General features: G+C 44.0%; 1 protein-coding gene across 2 annotated transcripts in view; it reads left to right on the top strand.

The window, feature by feature from the left end:
• ush1ga (Usher syndrome 1Ga (autosomal recessive)) overlaps positions 1-13377 on the top strand; it is a gene marked incomplete at its 5' end in the record, with an annotated part of 53786 nt that extends 40409 nt beyond the window's left edge. Inside the window, 3 exons of one of the 2 annotated variants that reach the window (XM_084328593.1) lie at positions 8747-8812; positions 10902-11355; positions 11449-13377. In XM_084328593.1, the coding sequence (XP_084184719.1) occupies positions 11047-11355; positions 11449-12252 (1113 nt within the window). In that variant the 3' untranslated portion in view covers positions 12253-13377. Of the gene's footprint in view, positions 1-8746; positions 8813-10901; positions 11356-11448 lie in introns of those variants that run through there. The other variant, XM_084328592.1, reaches the window with a different exon arrangement.
• Positions 13378-26430: the final 13053 nt, after the last annotated feature.

The raw sequence follows: 26430 nt of genomic DNA, 5'->3' as shown, positions 1-26430 counted from the left end.
CAGGAAACTTCAGCGAGATAACATGTCTACATGACCTTTTGGTCTTTGTTTGATCTATCCCCTAAAGGGAAGTAATCTTACCCCAGCTGCCACTATGCCATTGTCACCCCAGGAGGGCATTTGCACAATCATTCTATGCAACCACACACACACAAATCTATGAATTATTGTTTTGAGGCCTAAATATTTCCACACATTAGTTAATCATGAGTCTATGTTTGGGAATTTACTACATTTGTTAGCCAGTATTGTGGCCAGGGCACGAAATTAACTTTTTGACTCACCGGCCAGTTGTAGATGGGGAAAATCTACCCGCCAAGCATATTTCTTACCGGCTAAAAAAAATACATTTTTGTGTCACATATATATAAAAAAAAAATTCAGTAAATTTCAAGTAGATAGGGTATTATATTGAAGAATACACTTAAATAAGAGGCCAGAGTAAAATTTTAAGCAAATTATTTTAATATATTCATTGATGATTAAATAATCAATACATGTCAATTCAATCTTAAGCTTAAATTGTAACCTACTGTTAAACATCAGACTCCTCACTCTACCCTCTTTGCAGGATTTAACAGAACATAATAAAATGTGAAGGTTTTATAAACCTAACTTAAACCTCCTCAATCATGTCCTCATCAGAGTCCACAATCTCATTGATTTACTACCGATGACAAACATGTTGTTTCTGTTTTTCTTTTTGACTTTGAGAAAATAATAATCACACACAAAGGAATAATGGCTTATAGCAGACTTAATGATTTTAGAATATTTCAGATAATGAAATGAAATGTTTATCAACTATCCAGTTAGTATTTATAGTGTAACGTTAGGCTTTAAATCATATTGAACGTAGAGAGAGAGAGAGAGAGAGAGAGAGAGAGAGAGAGAGAGAGAGAGAGAGAGAGAGAGAGAGAGAGAGAGAGAGAGAGAGAGAGAGAGAGAGAGCGAGCCCCGCCCGTCTTGATGTCACACACACTAGACTAGGATGTCAACACACGGAGCCTGGATGCCCGATGCATGAAGCGATATAAAGAAACTAATAGCCAATAAATGTGAAGTTATCTTTGAACCCCTGTTGTCAAGCCTTGTTAATATAACCCCTTTCGTCACTAATGGAACTGGTTTTGTGGACTCACTGATGGTGCTTTGAGCGTTTCCAGGGTTAGCAGCTAACGCTAATTAGCTTAGCTTAGTCAGCTCATGGTCTGTGGTCTGTGTCTATAATGAAATGATAGGAAAAGCTCTGCGAAATGTTCTTTTGTTAGGTGGTCCCGCTCTCGCTGCCGCGGTGGGTTTTCTTTTTAGCGGTCGGCTTACTCTTTCCATAGTTCCACATTATTTGTAACCCATTTAAAGTTATTAAGCTAACGTTAGCTCCCTACAGTGCAAGCAGGCGCCACGGGCAGTCAGGACAGAAGAGTAGTGGAGGTGACATCGGTAAACAAGCCACAAATTAGGCCTGTCGTAAGACCAAAACACACAGCAGTTTTAATTATTTTACATGACTATATTTGTGACCCGCCACATGGCGGACAGACCTCTCAGTGGCACTCGCCAAACCGAAAATCTGCCCGCCATCGGCGGGTGGCGGGCTCCAATTTCGTGCCCTGGTTGTGGCTATGTTCGTAAATAAGATGTTTAAGTAATTGGTCACATCCAGCTTGTCTGTGATGAGAGTGTCCTCTGTCTTAATGTTGATGTTTGTAAATCTGGTTTTCAGTTTCTTACTGCAGCCTAGTTGGTTGTTGAGTAATTTCCAAAGCTCACAGGGTTTGTTTTTGTTTTCCTCAGTTTTATCATTGACAAAAAAGATTTGTGCAGATTTGATTATGGTATTTACATCATTTCTTAGCCTGTTTCGTTGTTGTCTGAGCTTAACCACGTGAATCACTGTTGAAGCTTTTGGCAAGCTTTGACTGACTTTTATGAAGTTAAGAGAATTTTTTGTTTCTGGTTTTCATAGCGGTCAGTATGGCCGAATGCATCCATGGCTAAGCCATGTTGATAAGTATTGATGAGAATTTGGTTTTGAAGCCAAGCCATGTTTCTTCAACTAGTGTACCCCTGAGCTCATCTGACCAGTCCAGGCTTTCCAGTTCTTGGTTAAAGGCCTCACTAGAGTAGGTTTTAAGGTCCCTAGATGTGACTGTTTTGTGACAGTCCGGCCAATAAACCCGAAATGAGGCATAGACATAACAGTATTTTTCACCATTTGTATTCCGTTTATATTTGGTATTGTATTTTGTTTACTTTGTAATGTATAGAGCTTGCCTAATTTGTATTTTCCTGACACATTGCATCCTTTGTTTTTGTCACTATCTTTCGTCATTGCATCTGTTTGTCATGTCCTATTCCTATTAAATGTTTTACTTATAATTGTACTATATTCTATTGTGCTATATTTAATTTAGTTTATATCCCATTTAATTTGATTCAACCTCTTTATTTACAGTTGTACAGCCCAGGGCCCTGTTTCATGTACGTGGTTCAACTAAGTCGATCAACATGTCCATTATCCAGCTTCAGTTAACCCGATGTTCAAAGACGGGATTTTCCTGTTTCACAAAGGAGGATTCAGTCTCGTTAACTCAAGCCAGATTTGAGAGTCAGGCTCAAGTCAGGCTAGATGCGCGCTCCCGTTTTAGGTGGAAAGCCAGCACGTATCGATGGCAGAGACCCTGATTCTCAACGGCATTGATTGATTAATTGATTTAAGACTTTATTGACAGATTGCAATAGGCTCAATCGCCTCGCCGACAAGTTAAATGCGTTATCTATAGGCTAATTCTAAGTCCCTCATTACCTCAATCAATCAGATTATATTTCTTTAAACTTGCCTGCTGGATTGAATAATCAAATGAGATCTTGCTAGCGAAAATAACTAGTTAACTGTTATACAGAATTACGAGACGGCGTTCTTGCCCATTGATTGATGTATAGTCAATGTTTAACTTATCTCCAATGTGGTCCAACGGGTTGTTCTTTTGACTTCCACACGGACGACCCGGGTTCAAGACCGGGGTCCTTCTTTTTGCAATATAGGAATAATTCAATTTGGTGCACGTTGAGAGCTATATAAAGAATGACATCCTCAATGCATGTAGATTTATAATATTTTAACTTAAAACCAGGCTACTTTGGCGTATAATCATTAATATTATATTCAAAAAAATCATATTGGAAACACCGGGATTTGAACCCGGATCGCTAGGTTGGCAGACTTGAGCGCTACCGCTGGGCCACTGTGCCAGATGGGATAGATTCATTGTTTATACATTAATGAACGAGAGACCCGTGTTTAGAATATCCCTTATTTTGAATGAAGTTTTATTTCTTTATCCTCATTCATTCATGTGACGTCAACGGCTCATTCAATTTCTCAAATCCGTCAAACAGCGCATCTCATCAGACATCTTAATCCCAGTTACAATTAAAATAACCACATCATGTGTACGTCGCACGAGCGAGCGCCACCGTCGCCACGGTATATATAACGTGCATTATTTAGGACAAAGTGAATTTAATATCAGCATTTTGGGTCTATTTTACATTTCAAAAGCCCCCTCTGGAAGAATGGAGCACAAAAACGTAATTCAGAATGGTATAATGCAGATCGTAGACTGTGGGAATAGTTTCAGGAAACGGGCTGTCAGTTCTTTGCGGGGGCGTGGCGATAGTTCAGGCTAACTTGAACTTGAACTCTGCTTTCGAGCAGGCTCAAACTTTTGGATCTGTTGGCATGGTGATCTGGAAAATCCACGTATATGAAACCGGAAAGTCCGGCTAACCCAGTTATCCAGCTAAAGTTATCCGGCTAACTCAGTTATCCAGGTACATGAAACGGGGCCCTGGCCTATATTTTATTTCATAATTATATTATATTCTATTGTGCTATATTTACTTTAGTTTATATCCCATTTAATTTTATTCAACCTTTTTATTTACAGTTGTCCAGCCCTGGCCTATATTTTATTTCATAGTTATATTATATTCTATTGTGCTTAACTTAGTTCATATTTCATTTTATTTTACTCCACCTCTTTATTGTATTATCTGTCTGTTAATGTCTGTCCGCTAATGTTGCATCGAAAACGACCAAACCAAATTCCTTATGTGAAAACTACTTGGCAATAAAAACTGATTCTGATTCTGATTCTGATGTCATCCCCAAATAACTTATTTTGAGCAGACCTGTCCATGGTGCTGAATCTTTAGACCGAAGTTAGGCACTGTGCCAGTGAGAAAGTTGTATTTAATGTTAAGAGTTAGTTAAGAGAATAAAACCCACATTATCATAATACTATATCAGGGGTCACGAACGCGGTGCCCGCGGGTAGCCCGCGCCCGCTGCAAGCATTGCGTTTCTAATTAAATGTAGCCTCTTTCATTTCTCCCTCACCGCAAAAAACTGTCAACATGACCTACTCCGTTACGTTTCATTTAATGTACCCGTTAACCATAAACGAGTGGATAGATAAAGAGGACGGACCTACATCTACCGGTATTCAGAAAAGCAGCATTATTGGAAATGCCAATCCAACGAAAGACAACGGCCTGTGGGCATTGAACCAGCCCAATTCCCGGAACTGTCCAAGGTGCTGATCGCCCAAGGTGCTGATGACTTTCTCCGACTTTCGCTTGCATTAGACTAATACGTCATTAGTTTGCGTTGCCAAGCTTGTTGATAGCCTACTCCATTTGAAATTCCATAGCAACGAGACATCTTTAGGAAAAAATCTTCTATCTTGCTAGAGGAACAGCATTGGCCCCTGTTTATTGCCTGTCAGCAACTGTATTAAAAAGATAATGGATTGTGGCTTGATTCTGCCTGTGATTACATTTAACCCATAAAAAACGTGTAAACATCATAAACAACTCTCCATCCCTGTTCTTATATGATTTATTTACCCTGAAATGTTTTAAAGAATCACTCACCTGCCGGCTGCCACCGCAGAAACCCAGGTTAAATTCCGGCATCAGTATCTCTGGCTTGGTCAGTTGTCCCTACGAACACAATAGAGGCTTTGCACAGAATGTTTATGCAGTTTCTTTCTTCCAGTATGGCTTACTGTAACCATTGGTAACCACTTTCAAAAGAAAATACCTCATTTCTGTGCAGTGGTAGAGTTAGTAAACACTGGAAAAGTACGATATTACTGTTCTACTGTGACTTGTTTACGAGATCCAGTAATAAGACACCAAATTATTATGTTTTTGTTGATATTTCTCACATATCAACACACAGCAACTGTTGTTTTGCACATAGCAACCGCTGTTTCTTCCATTGCCATGTACAAAACAATGGTCGCTATGTTATAGGCAGCCATGCCGGATGAAAGAGAATACACAAACATTCCATGCAAGACCTCTATTGGCAGTGTTCTAACCTGGGGGGTTGGGTAGTGTAGAGGCCTAAGCGCTCGCCTACCACTGCAGAGACCCGGCAGCGTTACAGTACCTCTGGCTTGGTCAGTCGTTCCTACGAACACAATTGGCAGTGTTCGCAGGTGGGAAGCCGGTGAGGGTATGAGTCCTGGACATTGCAATAGTTCTCATTCTGGTTGGACACCCAGACCGTAGGGGACACTAGGGCAATGCAATAACCACGGAATTGGCATAACAACTAAATTGGGGGATGGGAGTAACTAAGTATATTCTCGCTAGTTTAAAAATTATCCCGCTAGATCCCTTAAAAGATGCTTTTATTATTATTGCTATAACCCACAGAATAAATAGTTAAATGCAATCAGTAGCCTAAAAAGTTAAAAGTGTTAGGCAGAGCATGTGCTTGCCAATGGGTAACCAAGGGCAATGACAACTCTTTCCCCCAAATGGAGTTTCCAGTGGCCAACACGTTGATTGACCCTATTGGACTTTCTGACTGGCCCTATTGGACTTTCTGTCATTTAAATTATTTTGGGCAAATCCCATTCTTCCCCTAGTTAGATTAGATTAGATTAAATTCATATTTATTGTCATTACAGCACAAGTACAGTACAACACAAAGAGGTTTGCCATCAAACGAGAATGCAAATGTAACAGTAAAGTGAAATAGTAATATACAATGATTAAACTGAATTAAACTGGGTATAAAATATATAAATTAGTACTACTGAGTATAGTGCTAATCAGATGTATGTACAGAGTTTTAATATTATGTACAGTGATACAGGTATAATGACACTATGGTAGTAGTAGTCATACTGGCCAGCAGAGTAACTAGTAAAAGTAGGTAAGGGATATCGGATATGTATAGATATAGTATACTGATATGTAAAAAGTATTATATGCAGGTATTTACAGACAGATGTGGATAGATATATATATATGGTAAGAATATATACATATATACATGGTACATCATTATTGTACATGCTATCATACAGAGTTATATGGGTTATATGCAGGTCTATAAGTAGTAGTTCTCCATGGGCTGTTCACCTGATTCTCACAAAACTAGAGGCATCTACTGTAGGGACTAAAATCTTTTCATGTATTATACATAGTTGATTGGCCAAACTGTCTGACTGTCAGCCTATGGCCAAAATGGGGAAAATGAAAAATTGGATAAACATATTTGGAAAGGATTTTATGTTTTATTAACGTTCCAATTTTTTTTTGCCAAATTGCTAACCCTAAACGACCAGATGTGGCAGAGAATGCACTGACGCTGGTGACGTCGGGTGACCTGATCTGCAATTCTAAGCTAGTTTTTGCTAGCAATTGTTACTTTTCTTCTTTTTTTTAAGCTGCCGCTTAAATTCTAAATCCCCTGCCTTATCAGAGAGAGAAATGTATATTAGAAGGCTTTGTTGCCTGGACCACAGCTGCATGAACTAGGAGAGATCTATTAATAGTCCATTAATTTTCCTAGAGCTGCAGGAGATTCTGGAGACTCTGCAGCTTAAATCATTCCATCCTCCATTCTATTTGTCTACTACTATCCACAGCACTGACATATTCTTCCTGTGAATTATTAGCCTCACAAAATAGGGTTCACACCTCGTAACTTGTCCAACCGCTTATATGGTTGTCCCCATTTGTGAGGAAAGTCAGTCTTTCAGTATTCTGGTCTGATATTAGCATATTGCATAGACTATAGACCACTATAGTATAGGCCTATAATATTACTATAAAAGCCTATTAGCTACATAATGTATTTGTACCGTAAATAACAGTAAACTGTACCTTCATTGTGCAGAGGCTATTCGCCTTTTACATTTGGAATGACATATATTGCTGGGCTCTGAGGGCTCTTGAAGTTAATGTTCCATTATGTACAATTAAATAATTCCAGAACTTGTTTGAAATGAATTCTCAACAGAGTTAAATGTGTTTTTTATTGTAATCTTCTTAGCACTATGGTTTTCATCTATGTTTTTCTCTTTTATTTTTTTCAAATTGCTAATAGATGCTATTTCAAAGGGAAGACAAAGTAGACTAGAAAACAATGTGGACCTACAGTAGTGCTACTGTAGCCTATTATATTCTACCATGTGTTCAAATGGCCAGTCATTATAATGGGACAGTTTAGGGGAACTCACAATAGCCTGTTTTGTATCTTTTCTGGTTGACCTGGTTTGTTTCCCAGGCAACCAGAAAACTGGGTCCATTATGAATTGGCTTAATTGAGTAAAGTTGACGCCATATCAGTGAGGCAGCACTATTGGTTCATGAATGTGCAACCATGCTTTGATATCAGTGAAGCTTTGTCATCTCACACAGTATGCGTTGGCTTAAGTTGCATGAATGCAATATCATCAATGCACAAGCACAAAATAAGCAAATGTTCAGGTTGTTTGTTGTTCACTGGTCTCAAGTAAAAAAATAAAAAATAAAATAAAAAATGTTTTGATGAAAACGCAGAGGCAGCAACCCAAGTAGGCTTTCATTAGCTACTATGTGTGATAAAACAGTTAGACTCAGACCCTAAGTACAGTATTTCCCACATAATCTGTGTAAACAAGACATCAATGGCATTTGCTTCCCAAGGACAAAGCACTTTTCCTTACTTGATAGCATAAAATGCAAACCCTCCCTCAATGATAAAGCTTGACTGACATTTGCTTCTAAAACCACAGATTAATAGATGCCGTTATGTCTTTCAGAGCAGCCAACCCGTGAGACCCAGGGACAATAATGAAGATAAGTTTAACGCTGTTTGACAACTTTATGGGGAAGGTGCAATTCAGCGTTCTACTTGGCAGATATATTACAACGTGTATATACAGTAACATCAAGCTGTCACTGAAGGTGACAATGAAACAACACTGTGATGAAGAACAAACACATTAATGGTGTTATTGGCAGCTTTATCAGGAAAGGCATGTGACATTAAGTTATTATGTAAGAACGTCCTAACCTGAGACGAGCATCACACAGAATCTGGGGTTAGTAACATAGTAAATCTTTCATCTCAAAAGAAAAGCTGAACACACTGCTGTTTTAATTGTGGCTAATCATTTGATGAGTAAATGTTGATAAAAATATGTTTTATTGTTGACACTGGGTTGTTTGCCAAGGACTCAAATCCCACACGTTGGTCCCATAAAACATGACAGCACTTTCATCACGCTAGAACTGTAGGTTAATGTGACCGTGTCTGAGATTTCCACGCTCTGCTCTCAGAACAGCAGCCACCTCTTGGCTATGTGATCCCAGCCCAGTCTGGAGCCGTCTTTACACAGAGCATCGGACCCGGGGGAAAAGGTGGAGCAGAGCCGAGGTCTGATTTCTATGTAAAGATGTCAAGCTGGAGAAAAGGTGGATTAAATGAAGCCGGGTCTGCAGTGTAAAGAGGGCTCAGGTGAGCGGTCAAGCGGTTAGGGGTTGAAATCAAGGTCAGCAGGTGAGAAAGGTGCTGATCTTTGCCCTGGCTGGGTTGAGCAGCATGGCATGCCATTCTCCACCATGTTCCCACGTGAAAACCGTACAGCTTTATCCATCAATAATATATCTGGGCTTCTGTGATGGCTTCACCTGCAGCTTGTTAAATATTGATCAGTCTGTATACGGCTCCACCCGGTGAGTGATGTGGTGTAGGGATAAGAGACGAAGGTCAAATCCTTGTTAGTAAGCATGTAAATATAGGGGAGCCATCACATGCCAAATGAGTCTTACTAGACCATGGATGAGACATTTGAGTCCCCTATTGTAATATTCTATTTTAAAAAGTGGACTATATTTACATTTATTTCCAACATTTACATGGGACATATTATGGAAAATGTGTTTTGCCTAGGATTTGACAGTCTGAACTGTCTTGCCCTTTGGTCAGGGTTTGAAGTCTTCAGATCAACACGCCTAACTAAACAAGCTATTCAGAATGATTGCCCTTGGTGATTTCACAATAGGAACATAATAATAATAATAATAATAATAATAATAATAATAATAATAATAATAATAATAATAATAATAATAATAATAATAATAATAATAATAATAATAATAATAATAATAATAATAATAATAATAATAATAATAATTAATAATAATAATAAATAATACAATCAATTAGCTATGATTAATCAATAAATATAATATATTTGGAGCCAGGAAAACTGTGTACCTAATGTACTGCCCAGTTAGTAAAATATGTTTACTGTTGGATGTGGGATAGCCAGGCAGGGGAGGAAATAATTAATAATAGGTTTGTGCTACATCCAGCAAAAACTACACCCACCAAAAACTACACCCACCAAAAATGGCATGTTCAATACAAGGGAAAAGGGGTTCTGGAAGATAAATACCGGTAATTAAAATGAAATTGAGACTATTTTCTATCTATTAAAAAAAGATGTAACAAATTATATCAATAGATTCAAGGAAGTCGTATGAAATTGGTGAAAAGATACTAAATGTATCCCCTTAAATTTTTCAATTTCCACGCTCGGGAGGAAAAACAAACAGTGATGGTCTACAGTCTGTGCCGATGTATGATTGATCATCAGAACAATAATTACAGTAATGAGAGCATAATTGAGCTGTCCTAGGCTGGTATAGTAGACCTATTATGTGAGGGGAATGTGAAAAGGCTTCAGCCAGCCAACTGTAATGTGCCATGACTAGAGGAATTCAGCATGACATCACCAGTTATGCACGGTTGTGCGCCTCCCGAGTCAGGCGCAACCTATCCGGCCTCCCCTGAAAGTGGATACTTGTAGAGTAGTGGCGGTGATGGCAAGCTTGTGATCATATTACAGGCCAGCAACATCAGTGCAGCACAAGGTGAGGTGACCCTAAGGTCATGGACTCTTGGCGAATGGCAATGTATGGATATACCGAGACTCTACTCCCCCCCTGCCATGACAAGATAACAAGATCCCTATACAGCTTATGCCACCAGTTTGGACCACATTGGAATTAGTTATGGCTTTTGGTCATTTTTCTGATCCTAAGCCAATGTAATGTTTAGGGTGTAAATGATTAATGAAAGCCTCATGAACAACCCATGGATGACAGGTCAGTGCTGAAAGCATAATAAAAAAAAAAGCATGGGCTTACTCATGAGTGGGTCGCTATATTTAGGCTGATCTAGATCTAGAGAGGACAAAAAGAAGGTAATCCTTCATCCTGGCTCATGTTGCACCTAGCTAACACCTTGGAACTGTATCACTTCTTCACTTGTATAAGTAATGATGGATCACGGTTTCAAAGTTGATTAATCTTTCAAACAGCACAAAGACAGATTTACATAGTAAGTAAATGGGGCATAGTGGCTCCTCTCTATCTCTGTATGTAACTCCTCCTTCTCTGTATTTAACTCCTCCTTCTCTGTATGTAACTCCTCCTTCTATGTATGTAACTCCTCCTTCTCTGTATGTAACTCCTCCTTCTCTGTATGTAACCCCTCCTTCTCTGTATGTAACTCCTCCTTCTGTCTCATGGCACAGGGGGAACCCTGACAAGTGTGATATATGGGGAAACACGCCACTCCACCTGGCAGCCGCCAACGGACACCACAACTGCCTGTCCTTCCTGGTGTCTTTTGGTGCCAACGTGTGGTGCCTGGACAACGACTACCACACCCCGCTGGACATGGCCGCTACAAAGAATCACATGGACTGTGTCCGCTACCTGGACTCCATCGCTGCCAAACAGACGGCTCTCAACCCCAAGCTGATCAGCAAGCTGAAGGACCGGGCGTTCCGTGAAGCTGAGCGGCGCATCAAAGAATGTGTGAAGCTGCAGAGGAAGCACCACAAGCGCATGGAGCGCAGGTTCCACAAGGAGGCATCCGAGGCCTCTGTATCAGATGCCATGAGCTTTTCCAGTTACACCAGCAGCTCTGTGAGCCGCAAGCTGCATCACTTCAATGCAGCCACTGTCAGCGTGCCATACTCTCAGGTCAGTTTCCCTCATGGGGATTTTCTTTAAATGTAAATAATTGTTCATTTGATTAGCTTGTGACTCATTTCTGTACGATTCTGTCTCCATAAGGCTACTCTACATGCCACAAACCGAGGAAAGACAAAGATTCAGAGGAAGCTGGAGAAAAGGAAACAAGGAGAAGGAACATTTAAGATCTATGAGGATGGAAGGAAAAGTGTGCGATCGCTCTCCGGCCTTCAACTGGGCAATGATGTCATGTTCCTGAAACAGGGCACCTACATCAACCCCAAGGAGCGTGGCCGCCGCAACGTCCGAGACATGTTCTCCGGGGACAATGACGATGCCATCTCCCGTGCCATGAGCGAGCCAGACCTCCATGGGCCCGATGTGGACTATTCCGAGATCAGCACAGACTCGGGCCACGACTCTCTGTTCAACCGGCCCGGTCTGGGCACCATGGTGTTTAGGAGGAACTATGTGAGCGGAGGGTTGTTCAGTCTCGGCGGGCGGGATGAAGGCAGCACCACCGACAGGCCGAGCGATACCGTTCATCTGCGTAGCAGGCTGCAGCACTTCCCTGGCCTGGATGACGACAGCATCGGCAGTGCACACAGCCTGCAGGAGAGGAACACACAGGAGCTTCCCTGGGATGAGGTGGAGTTGGGGCTGGATGATGACGATGAGGCTGAGAGCAGCCCCCTGGAGGTCTTCCTGGCCACCCAGAGTATGAGCGAGTTCATTTCCATCTTCAGGAGGGAGAAGATTGACCTGGAGGCACTGCTCCTGTGCTCAGACCACGACCTCAAGAGCATTCACATCCCGCTTGGACCCAGGAAGAAGATCCTGGATGCCTGTCAAAGACACGTGGAGACCATTGATGACCCAGACCGCATGGAGGACACAGCACTGTGAGTGACGCTTACCAGCGTTACTGCCTAAGGAATATATTGGCAAATTAAAGGGTTTATCATTTTTGTTGACATTATACAGTATGTTCTAGATTTTTCTTGTAGCCAGGCACAGTATTCATATCAGCCGATTGTGTTGCAAGCAATGTAGGTTGTTCTGAATGGATTCCCTGTCATCTGCCATTTTACTTTATAACAGATAACATGAGTTGTAGCAGATGAGGCTCCTGTCCTGTGCTTGTCTATTCTTAAAAGACTCCATGATGACCCTCCCCTTGGTAACTCCGCAGCAAGCCAGGCAGAAGGGGCATCGTCAAGATAAAAAAAAGAAATCTCAAACAGTAAAAGGGAAAAAAGGGCCTGAGCTAAAGTTTTAACAGGATTCTTGTGCTCCATGTCTAGTTAGATTCTTGGAGAAGCACTGAGGATATATTGGGTTAGTTCTTATTTGAACAACATACTGTAGCCTCGAAGAGTTGCATTGCATGAATGAACAAACACAAGAACTGTTATCAGAGTATAGTGTAGGGCTCAAAGAGTTATATTACTAATATAGTAATAGTATATATATATACTGTATATGTAGGGCTGCAGTATCTTTGTATGCCATGGTATAGTTAATGGAGAGTGGATGGTGGGTCTAATCCCATGAACATCTCTGCTTTTGCCCCTGTGGGGTCTGACCACCCCCTGTGCCTGTATACTTTGTGCCTGTGCATTTTTTAAATGTCTTTTATAATAGATGCTTTTTACATACATTTTAGCTACCATTGGACTTGTTTATTATTCATTAAACAATGCGTTCAGTCAAAGGTTCTAGCGAAATAGTTTAGGCCTGACTCATTTGTCTGATATTTTTACATATTATGTACATGTTTACATACAGTAAACCGAGTCAAAGCTAGCTTGGTTCACCGACAAATCAGGCCAATTGTTTGTTTGTAAAAAAGGAAATACATTGAGAGAATGTCTTGAACTGTGGCTTGAATCACCTGAAACTCTGTAGTACTGATACCTTTAGATACGTTTTCTACAACACAAAATAGCATATTCAAGTTCTATATTGCATGTCCACTGTATGCCTGTTGATGTTTTGGATGACATTGCTGTAAGCTACTGTATGCTACTGTGTTGCTCAAATCAGTCAAACACTGAATGCCTGTTTTTTTTCCTAATAAAACCTTTTTCAAGTGGACATTTTGCCTAATAAATCCTTATTTAAGTGATGCTGTATAATGCTTTTTCTGAGGTTGAAATGTATACTTGTGCTTAATCTAAGGCTGCAGGCCAGTTCCCCATGGCCGTAGCAAAACAGGGGGAGAGAAAACAATAGAGGTTGTATGATACTTTAAATTGAAACTCGTTAATTTAGACACCATGAATCTAAAACACCTAAATCCATGAAAACATAGGGTTCCTTCTTGTGCCCAAGTTGACTATAATTCGACTTCTGGTTTGGCGAGGAGCGGGTGAGCAGCTGCAGAACAGAGCTCCCGGTCCAAAATTCAAGAAAGGTAATAAAAAGTTATAAAACACGATAAAAAGTAACAACTCGAAGATAAAAGAAAGATGACAAGACCCAGTGCACAAAAGAGGGACAAAGAGACGCTGGATACAACCGGACCAACCAGGACTCGGGCACCGAGGTCGGACGGACCGTCCGGGATGCAAGCATGGAGGTCGCCCAAGCCGGCCAGGATGCGAGCATTGAGGCCACACACACCAACCGGGAGCCGAGCGCCGAGATCAACCAGACCAGCCAGGATTCAAATAACGAGATCTCACACACCAAACAGGACTCGAGCACTGAGGTCACATACAATGACCAAGATTCAATACCACATATACATATTATTTGATAGTGAATGGATGTTATGATTCGAGACACACTGGAGATAACACACAGACCACTGGGAATACAGACAAGGTGAACACATTAGTTGGGGAAATTGGGTCTTGCTTCGGGACATATAATATAAATAACACGTACTAGACTAAACTGTAGACACTAACACACATGACGCACAACTAAGATGACGGGGAACATGGGGAAACAGATTCGGAGACCTGACCGGGAGGCGTCTATGCCTTCTACAGCGCTGTTCGGTTTCCGGGTTCCTCTGATTGGCCACTAAGCCCACGTGACCCTACGCTAGCACGCCCCCCTTATGGCTTAGAGTAGTGGCAGGCAGAGAGCCTTGCTACTACTAGCCGAGTGATGAAACAACACTATTGCTCCGTGATCATAGCCATCCATCTCTAAAGCTAACCACTATTTGTAAAAGCCACAACCACGTTACCATATGTAATAATGTAAATCATTATGTCGTTGTACATATTGTGTATACACCGTTAGAAGCTAACGTAGCTTAGCTTGGTAGCTATTGTTGTGCTAAAGCCATACCCCGACACCCAGCTTGTTAGCCAGCATGAATGCCCGATGTAGAAGGCATAGGCGCAGGTCGCTTGTTGGCCGGCATGAGTGCCCGATTTGGGGTCGTTCTCTCCTCTTTGTGTGCCTTTGTCCTTGCGGGTGTTCTGCCGGGGGAGCTTGTGGACGCAACAATAGTGGTGGTTGTAGGGTGTTTGAGCTTGTAGCATTAGTTAGCTCATAGCTATCGTTAGCTTCTAACGGTGTATACGCAATATGTACAACGACACAATGATCAAACACCTTATAACTACTACTATTGTCATGTCCATAAGTTCCCTGGCAGAATACTTGTGAGGACAAGGGTATACAAAATCGGGCATTCATGCTGGCTAACAAGCTGGGTGTCGGGGTATGGCATTAGCACAACAATAGCTACCAAGCTAAGCTACGTTAGCTTCTAACGGTGTATACACAATATGTACAACGACACAATGATTTACATTATTACATATGGTAACGTGGTTGTGGCTTTTACAAATAGTGGTTAGCTTTAGAGATGGATGGCTATGATCACGGAGCAATAGTGTTGTTTCATCACTCGGCTAGTAGTAGCAAGGCTCTCTGCCTGCCACTACTCTCAGCCATAAGGGGGGCGTGCTAGCGTAGGGTCACGTGGGCTTAGTGGCCAATCGGAGGAACCCGGAAACCGAACAGTGTTGTAGAAGGCATAGACGCGACCGGGAGGCCTGATTGCTTTTACCAACGCGTTCGTGTTTCCGCGTCTCTGATTGGCCAGGTCATGTGACATGTACGCCCAATCGTGGGACCGCACGTTTCTACACTGGTTAAGCTTAGGCGCTCTTTCGAAGTTGGTTAAGGTTAGAGTTTGTCTTATGCAGCCGGTTCTAGGCCTACTCCTCAATTGCTGCTACTCTGCGATGTCGGTTGTGTATGATGGAAGGAAAGACAGGCCCGTGATCCTTTGCAGCAGTGGCATGTTTATTTTTCCTCCTGTCAGGTAATGACAAATACAATACGTCAGTATTATGTCTTGGCCACCAGGTGACGCCAGCAGCTCACAGACTCTTCACTCCATTCATTTAGACTGAAGTTTGAATTAGACATTCGACATTGAAATAAAACATTAGAATAAAACAATACAATAAAATAATACAAAACAAAAGGAGCTACACACATACCTGTCAGGTAATGACAAATACAATACGTCAGTATTATGTCTTGGCCACCAGGTGGCGCCAGCAGCTCACAGACTGCGGTGGGGAAAATACCAGTCAAAATCTACCAGTGCGAGGCATGTACAACCCCTCCCCCTCCATGCTAGCTTAGTCAACATGTGGTTACACAAAGGTTTGTGAACACGGTTAAATGTCTTTACAACAAGTGCACAACTGCTCATCATTAACGTAAATATTAGTGTACACACCCGGTTCATTGCCCGGAAACTTATTTACAACATTAGACCATTATACGTTCTTTTCAGACCAGAAATATATGTACAGGTAATGGACAACCGCCTTACCTCTTCACTCCATTCATTTAGACTGAAGTGAAGAGCGGCACGCGAGAGAAAATACGTCACTTCGGCAGGAAGTGACGACGCAACGATTTCAAAATAAACTTCTTTGAGAACATAAATAATAATAAGTAAATTAAATAAAACGTGAGGGATTATTTGTGGAATACATAACAGTATATTATATATACCTGCTACATTCACCCCCCCCCCCCCTGAATTCCACAAAAATCCTGAACAGGGACCTCCAACACTACGTCAGAACTGGTATGGGTTTACATGAAGAAACGTATCTTCAAAATCAGCTGGAAGCTACCTGTCAAACAGGTTCAGAGATAACCTATGTTCCTCCTAGAATCACTCGGTGCCTCGTACCCAAAACTACCCGGCCTACTTGAGTCCCATATCTCATCTGTGAGCACATGCAGTAAGTACGCTACTTACAGTGACACATCGCAAGATAAAAAAAAACGAATAAAAGAAACTGAAAGAGATAATACAGAACGCCTAGGACAGGGCGAGAAGAGACTGGGGTCTCCTACCAAAAGAGTTAGCGAACCCCTTCACACTGAACGGCCTCTGAACCATTGTCTCTACCAAACGGTTGACTCTCCTAACCACCCTGCCAGCCCATGTCCTGACTACACCCTCTGTGCCCCTTAGTGTGGGTGTTCGGCAGTCTCGGTCCCGTTCTATAATAGCCGGAATGACTACAGGAATAATGGTCGGGACCCTTGGCACTGTGTCTGATGTGTCAACTGTAGACACTGGTCTGGACGACTGGGCTCCACTTGCATCAACCACCGACACTGTCCCTGATACACTTCGCAGACTCTGGTCCGTCTCAGACTGATCTCCGTCCACATCAGCTACGTCACGGGAGCCATGACTGGCAGCCTCTTCAGCCCCACTCAACACCCATGTGCCTGTCCTATCCTCCGAACCTCCCTCTTCCTCCAGAGAGTTGACGAGACCCATTCGAGACCCGTCCTCTGATCCTCTCTCTTCCTCGAGAGAGTTGACGAGACCCATTCGAGACCCGTCCTCTAATCCTCTCTCTTCCTCCAGAGAGTTGACGAGACCCATCCGAGACCCGTCCTCTGATCCTCCAAGACTGTCCTCAGTCTCCGGCGCGTCCCCATCAGCAGTCTCTATGGGTAGGAAGCTGACATCCAAGATAAGGTTGCGATGCACCACTCTCGTCTTCCCCTCGTCATCTTCCAGCTTGTAGACATGAGTCTGTGGGTTGCTGTCCACGACAGTATAGACTGTTGGTTCCCACTTGTCCGCAAGTTTCTTCTTCCCCCTCTCGCCTTTGTTTGCAAGGAGCACCCTGTCTCCCACATTCAAGCAGGTCCCTTTGACTTTACGGTTGTAACCTTTGGCTTGCTTGTCTTGCTCCTTGATAGCATGTTTCCGAGCAACATCTGCTGCTTCATGGAGGTGGGACATAAGCATCGTCACATAGCTGCTGTAGTCAACAACCACTGCGTCATGTAGAACCTGTCTGAACATCACATCAACAGGGAGCCTCGGAACCCGCCCAAACATTAGGTGGAAGGGTGCATACCCAGTTGTCTCATGCACCGTCGCATTGTATGCAAATGTCAGAGTCTGTATTTGCTGAGGCCACCTGGCCTTCTCTCTCAGCGGCAGTGAACGGATCATACCTCCCAGGGTTCTGTTGAACCTCTCAGTCCCTCCGTTCCCCATGGGATGGTAGGCGGTAGTCTGTGACTTGGAGACTCCCGATAATCTAAGCAGTTCTGCAATGAGCTCACTCTCGAAGTTGGCTCCTTGATCTGTATGTATGCACTTCGCAAATCCATATACACAGAATACGTTATCCCACAACTTCTTCGCAACTTGCTTCGCTTGTTGATTTGAGCCGGGAAAGGCATGTGCCAACTTTGTGAAATGATCTGTCAGGACAAGGACGTCCACTGAACACTGTTTGCTATCTTCTGCACTCCAGAAGTCCAAACACACTAGTTCCATGGGAGTGGAGGTCCTTATACTTTCAAGTGGAGCCCTGGCAGACGGATATGGAGTCTTGGCCAAAATGCACCTCTGGCAGCACTTCACATAGTCTTTAATTTGATGCTCCATCCTCGGCCAAAAGAAGCGTTGTCTTGTCAGGTAGATCGTTCTTGCCTGCCCTTGATGTCCGGCTAAGTCATGTACGCCTCACAAGGCCTTGTCTACTAGACTCCGGGGCAAGACGAACTGAAGCCTCTTCTGCTTGCTCAACGGATCCTTAGTGACTCTATAGAGCACTCCATCAGTGACCTTCAGTCTCTCCCATTGTCTGATCAGTACCAGCGCACTTGCGTCCAGACCGTCTCTCTCTCGCCTCGAAGGTCTCCTCTGTCGAGTCAGAAAAGATGTGATCTTAAAGATGCCAGGGTCACTCTCTTGGCTTCTCTGAAGCTCTGCCAGAGAAAAGGCAGGTAGCAAATCCTGTCCTGGTGGAACAAGATGTTGAACGGTTTGGATCAATTCTGTTGCCCTGGACTCTGCAGCTGCATCCCAATGGTCATGGGAATCAAGGACAGCCTTCACAGCGTTGTTACACAAGGGTGGCGAACACTGGGACCGCATCACAGCAACCCGCTCCGACCTCTCTGTCCGTTGACACTGGACCTTCAAACGGAAAACATCTTGTACTCCGTTCTCCCCAACCTCACCCGATTCGGCGAGCAGATTGCCGTAGGACTCTGTGACCAGCCTTTGCCCAACCGTCTTGGCAAACGGATCCCGACTGAGAGCATCAGCCACTACGTTCTTGGTTCCTGCAATGTGCTTCAGGCTGAACGTGTAAGGAGCGAGCTTTGCGACACAGCGTTGTTCGCAAGCGTCGAGTTTGGGCTTGGTCATTATATAAGTGAGTGGATTGTTGTCCATACTGTGAAGGAGTTGCCCTTCAGCCAATGGCTGAACTTGTTGCACACACTCCACTTCAGTGCCAAAAACTCGAGCCGGTGGGCTGGGTAATTCTTCTGAGAACTGCTCAGGGTCTTGCTTGCGAAAGCTATGGGGCGCGCTTTACTTTCACCAGCTGGTACTTGTGACAACACCGCACCGAGCCCGTCCAAAGAAGCATCAGTTGACAGAATCAAGGGACGTGAGAAATCAGGATGCGCCAGAACCACACAGTCCAGCAGACTCTCTCTTAGACTGACAAAGGCGATGTCACACTCTGGAGTCCAGTCATCAGGTCTCAGTCTCCTGAATGTTCCCGCCTTCACCTTCATCCTTCCTCTCCTCTTTTGTCGCGCAGTCAGAGCGAATAGCGGCTTGGCGATGGAAGAGCAATTAGGGATGAAGTGCTGATAGAAGAAAACCATTCCCAGGTAGGATTTGATCCTCCGTACTGAGGGTGTACATCCATCCTCCTCCATGAGATCTGTCTTGGACATGCTGGATATGACTTCCACCTTTGCGGGATCCACAGCTACTCCGCTACCGTCTATGATATGGCCCAGAAACTTGACAGACGACCTCATCAGATGACTTCTTTGGACTCAACTTGAGATTGTGGTCTCGCAGTCGCTGGAAGACGACCTCCAGTCTTTGTAAGGCCTCCTCTTCCGTTGATCCGAAGACCAGCAGGTCGTCCAGATAGCATAACAGGCTACTGAAGTTCATGTCCCCGAATATACTCAGCATCATGTGCATAAATGAGGCGGGACTATTGCACAGTCCCTGCGGCATTCTATTATACTCATGTAGGCCTATCGGTGTAGTGAACGCTGTATATCTCTTATCCTCTTCAGCCATGGGAACGTTGTAGAAGCCGGACGTCAAGTCCATCGTACTGAAGAAGGTGTTCCCTCCCAAGGCGGCCAGACAGTCTGACTGATGTGGAAGAGGATGGGCGTCCTTGAGTGTTCTCGCATTCAACCATCGGAAATCAATGCAGATCCTCAAATGACCGTCCTTCTTCCATACCATCACCAGCGGTGAAGCATAATCACTCACTGATTTCCGGATTATCCCTTGTTGCTCCATGTCTGTCAAGACCTGTCGTAGTTTCTGGTAGTGAGCGGGGGGTACTCTCCGGTAAGGAAGGCGGAATGGACGATCATCGGTAAGTCGAATGCGGTGGACGAAGCCCTTTGCCTCACCACAGTCCATCTCCTGCTTGGAGAAGATGTCGTTGTAAGACTCGAGTAGCTGGACTAACTTCTCCTTTCCTGTGTTGCTGGTATGACAGGGTTGGATATCGAGTTTGTCAAGGCCAACATCACGTAGCCTCTGTTCGAAGTCTGAAGGACTGGTTGCCGTATGGTGCTCAGCCGGAGGAGCCCTGTCAACCCGACTACAGCCTTGGAGGAGCTCCAAATCTTCCACAGCTAAGCAGGGAGACACATCTGCCAGCTTACAGTTCCTCTTCAGCGTAACTGGTCTATCAGACAGGTCCTTCATGGGGACCCACCCATCACCCCACAGGGGCGTCACGATCCGACCAACCATGATATTCCGTGGCATGGACCTTGATGAAGTCGGTTCTACTACCACGGTGCTTCCTGGCGACATGATGGTATCTTTGGGTAGCTTACCCCAGACAAGGTGTTCTTGCCTCGCTAGAAGAGTGATCGACTGCTTGAGCTTGACCGTGCCGATCTTATCTGGTAGCTCCTCACCCCTCCAACGGGACGTATTTGCCATGAGGTCCAAGAACTGTTCACACCCTGGGGATGAGGATGGACTGCAGACGGAGATGAGCCGCCAGTAATCGTCACTGTTCTTCAACTTGTGCATGAGGAACTTGATCACATTCGTGCCGATGAGATTATCCCGGTGGCCCGGCACCACAAGAACTGACACAATGCAGCTCACCCCATACACTTTCAGTTCAACTTCGTACACACATTTCGGTTTAGTGAGTTTTCCTCCACACCCCACTAAAACCACGTCCTCAGTCATCGGTCTTGGTTCTTGCAATACTTTCCCCTTCAACATCCTTTCCTCTGCATCTTCACTGAAAGTACAGGCCATGGAGCCTGAATCAAGCATCCCCTGCATCTGGAACATATTATTTACATTGACTGGAGCATAGAACATCTCATCATACGGCTCAACTCTATGCGTGTTCTGTGCTATGATCTTCACACCAGCCCGTGCTGCACTGCACACTTTCACATAACACTGTTCATGTTCACTTTCAACACTGAGGGTTTGTTTGTCCTCACCCACACGTTCCCTCTTCCAATGCGGGTTAGTCAGTTTAAAGACTGCTGCTCTCGAGGTGAGTGCGCGGCCTGGTCTCCCCGTCTGGGAGTGTAACTGCGACAGTCTCTCTTGATATGGCCAAGTTTAAAGCAACCCAAGCACAGCTGCTCCTGCATGCAGTGTGACACAGTGGAGTGCTCCACCGATTTGCATATCTTGCAGTAAAACTGTTGTTGTCTATACATTGGCTGGTTGTTCTGAGCCATTGGCTGGTAGTTCTGAACCATCGGCTGGCTGTCCTGAGCCATCGGCTGGTAGTTTTGAACCATCGGCTGGTTGTTCTGAGCCATCGGCTGGTAGTTCTGAACCATCGGTTGGTTGTTCTGAGCCATCGGCTGATTGTTCTGAACCATCGGTTGGTTGTTCTGAGCCATCGGCTGATTGTTCTGAGCCATCGGCCGGTTGTTCCGAGCCATCACTTGACTGTTCTGAGAGAGTGTTCGGTCAAGCAGGCCAATCAAAGTCTTCAGGCAATTACCATCAATCTGAGGAGCAGATGTGACACACGCTCCAACCTGGACAGGGGGCGGCTCTGAAAGGCTAGGCGTAGACACCTCCTCAAACACAGGTGTCTGAACATGAACTGTTAAAGGTCTCCCCAGGCCTGCACGGTTTGTTCTGGTGTTCAGCTGTCCTCTCACGCTGACCTGATGACAGTCAACATGCTCCTGTATTTCACCAGCTGTCCACTTCTCTGGTGCTTTGAACCGCAAGATTGCAGCAAGGGAGGGATCGGGACAATACTTTACAAACATCATGGTCACCTCTCGACAGGGGTCATCAATATGTCGCCCATGTCTGCCCAAACCCTCCTCAGCTGCATCAACAGCTTTGTTAAGGCGGATCCAGTACTCGACAGGGTCCTCCCCTGCCACAGGCACAGTGTTGTAGAAATCTGCAAGAGGCATGCTTGAACATGACACGCCACCGAAATGTTTCAGTATGTCAGTCACAACTCTCGGGTTCTCATGAGGCTTCAGCAATGAGTTGCTACGGAGCGTTATCTTCACAATGTCTCTGGCTCTGCCCATCAATCTGGACAACATCTCCTGATGCTGCTCGCTCACTCCTATACCCCTCTTCCTCAGGTAGGTGTACATAAGTTCCTCCCATTCATGCACCGAGATCTTGTCAGACCCGTCTCCTCTGTACACCGGGGGCTCCCTCACGTCCGACTGCATCAACAGTTTTACGCCAGTCAGATTGAGTGTGGAGTCGACGCGTGGCTGGCCCCCACCTGGGTATTGAACCCGCTCTTGACTGCCTTCATTTGCCTGGCTCTCTCCTCTCAGCTGAGCTGATATTGATTGTCCCACCTGCTGGGTGATGTGTGCTATCAGGTCACCCAACGCTGGGTCGCTCCTGTCGGGGATGACCGCAGGTGAAAAGGTGGGTCTGTGGGTGAAGGGTGTGTGGCTAGGCAGATGGGTTGAGGTGAAGACTGGGAACCTTCATTGCCCGGGACACTAACCTGGTGGGTCTGACTGGGCGCTCGTGACCTCCCCTCACCTGGGCTCGCCCCTGGGGAATTAAACAGCTGTAACCCCCTCCCATAAGAGTTAAGCAGCGATGAACCCCTCCCATAAGAGTTAAGCAGCGATGAACCCCTCCCCAAACCAGCACCCAGAGAGTTAATTCGAGCCATCAGCTGCGCCCCCCTCCCAGACGCAAAATCACTAGGATTATGAACCACCCTCTCCCCAATGGCTCCATCCTCTACAACAGCCCCGCTCTCTGTGACGCCTCCCCCCTCTACAATATTGGAATCCATTCTATTTTTTTTTTTTTTTTTTTTCCAGCTATCAGCTACCAGGAAAGAAGGGGGAAAAATTATATATATTTTACTGATCACAATATTTTTTTGTTTACTTGGCTATCCTCTACCAGGAAAGAGGAGGAAAAAAATATATATATGCTGATCACAATATTTTTCCATTTACTTGGCTATCCTCTACCAGGAAAGAGGAGAAAAAAATATATATTTTACTGATCACAATATTTTTCCGTTTACTTGGCTATCCTCTACCAGGAAAGAGGAGAAAAAATATATATATTTTACTGATCACAATTTTTTTTCCGTTTACTTGGCTATCCTCTACCAGGAAAGAGGAGAAAAAAATATATATATATGCTGATCACAATATTTTTCGATTTACTTGGCTATCCTCTACCAGGAAAGAGGAGAAAAAAATATATATATTTTACTGATCACAATATTTTTCCGTTTACTTGGCTATCCTCTACCAGGAAAGAGGAGAAAAAATATATTTTACTGATCACAATATTTTTCCGTTTATTTGGCTATCCTCTACCAGGAAAGAGGAGAAAAAAAAATATATATATGCTGATCACAATATTTTTCCATTTACTTGGCTATCCTCTACCAGGAAAGAGGAAAACCAGATATCTAAAATAAAGAGAGAAGAAAAAGAATTTCACAATAAATAATGGAGTTCTGACATTCGACGACCTCCCGGTGACCAAGCTGGTGTTGATTCTTGCGTCGTCCGGGTCAATGGCACCAGTGTAGCCGGTTCTAGGCCTACTCCTCAATTGCTGCTACTCTGCGATGTCGGTTGTGTATGATGGAAGGAAAGACAGGCCCGTGATCCTTTGCAGCAGTGGCATGTTTATTTTTCTTCCTGTCAGGTAATGACAAATACAATACGTCAGTATTATGTCTTGGCCACCAGGTGACGCCAGCAGCTCACAGACTCTTCACTCCATTCATTTAGACTGAAGTTTGAATTAGACATTCGACATTGAAATAAAACATTAGAATAAAACAATACAATAAAATAATACAAAACAAAAGGAGCTACACACATACCTGTCAGGTAATGACAAATACAATACGTCAGACTGCGGTGGGGAAAATACCAGTCAAAATCTACCAGCGCGAGGCATGTACAACCCCTCCCCCTCCATGCTAGCTTAGTCAACATGTGGTTACACAAAAGTTTGTGAACACGGTTAAATGTCTTTACAACAACTGCACAACTGCTCATCATTAACGTAAATATTAGTGTACACACCCGGTTCATTGCCCGGAAACGTATTTACAACATTAGACCATCATACGTTCTTTTCAGACCAGAAATATATGTACAGGTAATGGACAACCGCCTTACCTCTTCACTCCATTCATTTAGACTGAAGTGAAGAGCGGCACGCAAGAGAAAATACGTCACTTCGGCAGGAAGTGATGACGCAACGATTTCAAAATAAACTACTTTGAGAACATAAATAATAATAATAAGTAAATTAAATAAAACGTGAGGGATTATTTGTGGAATACATAACAGTATATTTATATACCTGCTACATTCACCCCCCCTGAATTCCACTAAAATCCTGAACAGGGACCTCCAACACTACATCAGAACTGGTATGGGTTTACATGAAAAAACGTATCTTCAAAATCAGCTGCCCTGATTCCAAACTCTAACCTTAACCAACTGCGAAGCTCTAAGCTTAACCAGCGATAAACTAGGCGTTAGGTAGTTTGCAGGCTGTTCGACCCGGAAATAGGCGCAGAACTTGCCGTCCCACGATTGGAGCACATGTCACATGACCTGGCCAATCAGAGCGCAAAACGGGAACCCGGAAACACGAACGCGTTGGTAAAAGCATAGACGCGACCGGGAGCTCTGGAACTGTACTATCATATGAAAGAAAAAAAAAGAAAATAAAATGTTGGACAATAATAGGGGCATTGGAGAATCCCCATTGGAGATATCTCCGTCGTATAGGAGGGGCCTCTCCAGGAGAGCCTTATCCCTCCAGCCCGCCAACGGGGGTAAAAACCTGGGAAGTGCCAATTGTCTTATTGTGTTGTCAGTTTTATTTTTTCATAAATGCGGCTGTTGTGAAGGGCCAGATTAAACCGAATATATATATATTTATTTATATATATATATTTAATTGTATTTGTATATTCTCTAATATTCCCTGATATCCCTTGTATATTCCTTGTACAATATGCATTGAATATCCATTCTAGCCATCCCATAATAGTCTCCATTCTACTATTGGTCGAGACCTTGGTGCCAGGCTGCCATACCCCTCAGACCCAGTTCAAACGTACCGCTCGACATGTACGAACAAGTCCTAGTTCCGCGTAGGAATTTGGCTACCGCACCACTAATGGGACTATTTGTTCATAGTGCGTATATATACTGCGCTACTAAAGTAGGACTTTCTTTTCAGTCCAGTTTCTTACCCTCCAATAGAGTCACAGACGTAAAGCCTCCCCGCGATGCCACGTGTGGGAGTAAGGCCAAGTTCGCCTACCATCGGTATTGAGATATCGTGTATATTAATATTTGAATAGTCATATTTGGCACTATATCGTCGAGTTGGACGTAGTCTATTAAGCTAATAATAGTCTGTTAATATATAGTGCTTCGTGCGGTGAGAATACTACCGTAGTCAGTACCCCATCGTTTCGGGCAGAGAACTGGCTGCTTACCCAGGGTGGTTGACCCTATGTGAAGCTGCACCCGAGGAGCCCCAGAGCCGACGAGCGAGTGGACCTGTATACCGGATTATTCTACCGACGACATCCCGCCTTCCCAGGCACGGATTATGCTTTGGATACTTTGATTATTCTATGGATAAAGACCCCCGACACTACCGTGTGTTGGAACCCCCCCCCCTGGAGAGGACACAAGGTGAGGAGACGCTCTGCAAGACGAGGTCTCTCCACATCTCTCCCCCGTGGACCGGAGAGAGCCGGCCCACAAAGAGTCCACCTGCTTTCATCTGTGGTCCAAGGATCGCCGGCGCATTGAACGGCACTACAGTGGGTTCTCCTGGGATACCCTTGGCCGGACGAGGCAGCTGGATTCTACCCCCCCCCCCCTCCTACTCCTGTCGGCTTACAAGCGACCGGATTAACCCCCTCTAGTGTATCCAGCCTATAATCATTAAAGTATCATTGCTGTTATTCCTTAACTATTCCAGGTCGTATATTTACCACCTGCGCCTTCAGAGATTGGACATTATCTATTGATATACCGACGAATACTCCTTGCCAT

Source organism: Notolepis coatsorum (genome assembly GCF_963971535.1).
Source record: "Notolepis coatsorum genome assembly, chromosome: 14".
In the NCBI taxonomy this organism is placed as follows: domain Eukaryota; kingdom Metazoa; phylum Chordata; class Actinopteri; order Aulopiformes; family Paralepididae; genus Notolepis; species Notolepis coatsorum.
This window is presented reverse-complemented; position numbering and strand designations above follow the sequence as displayed.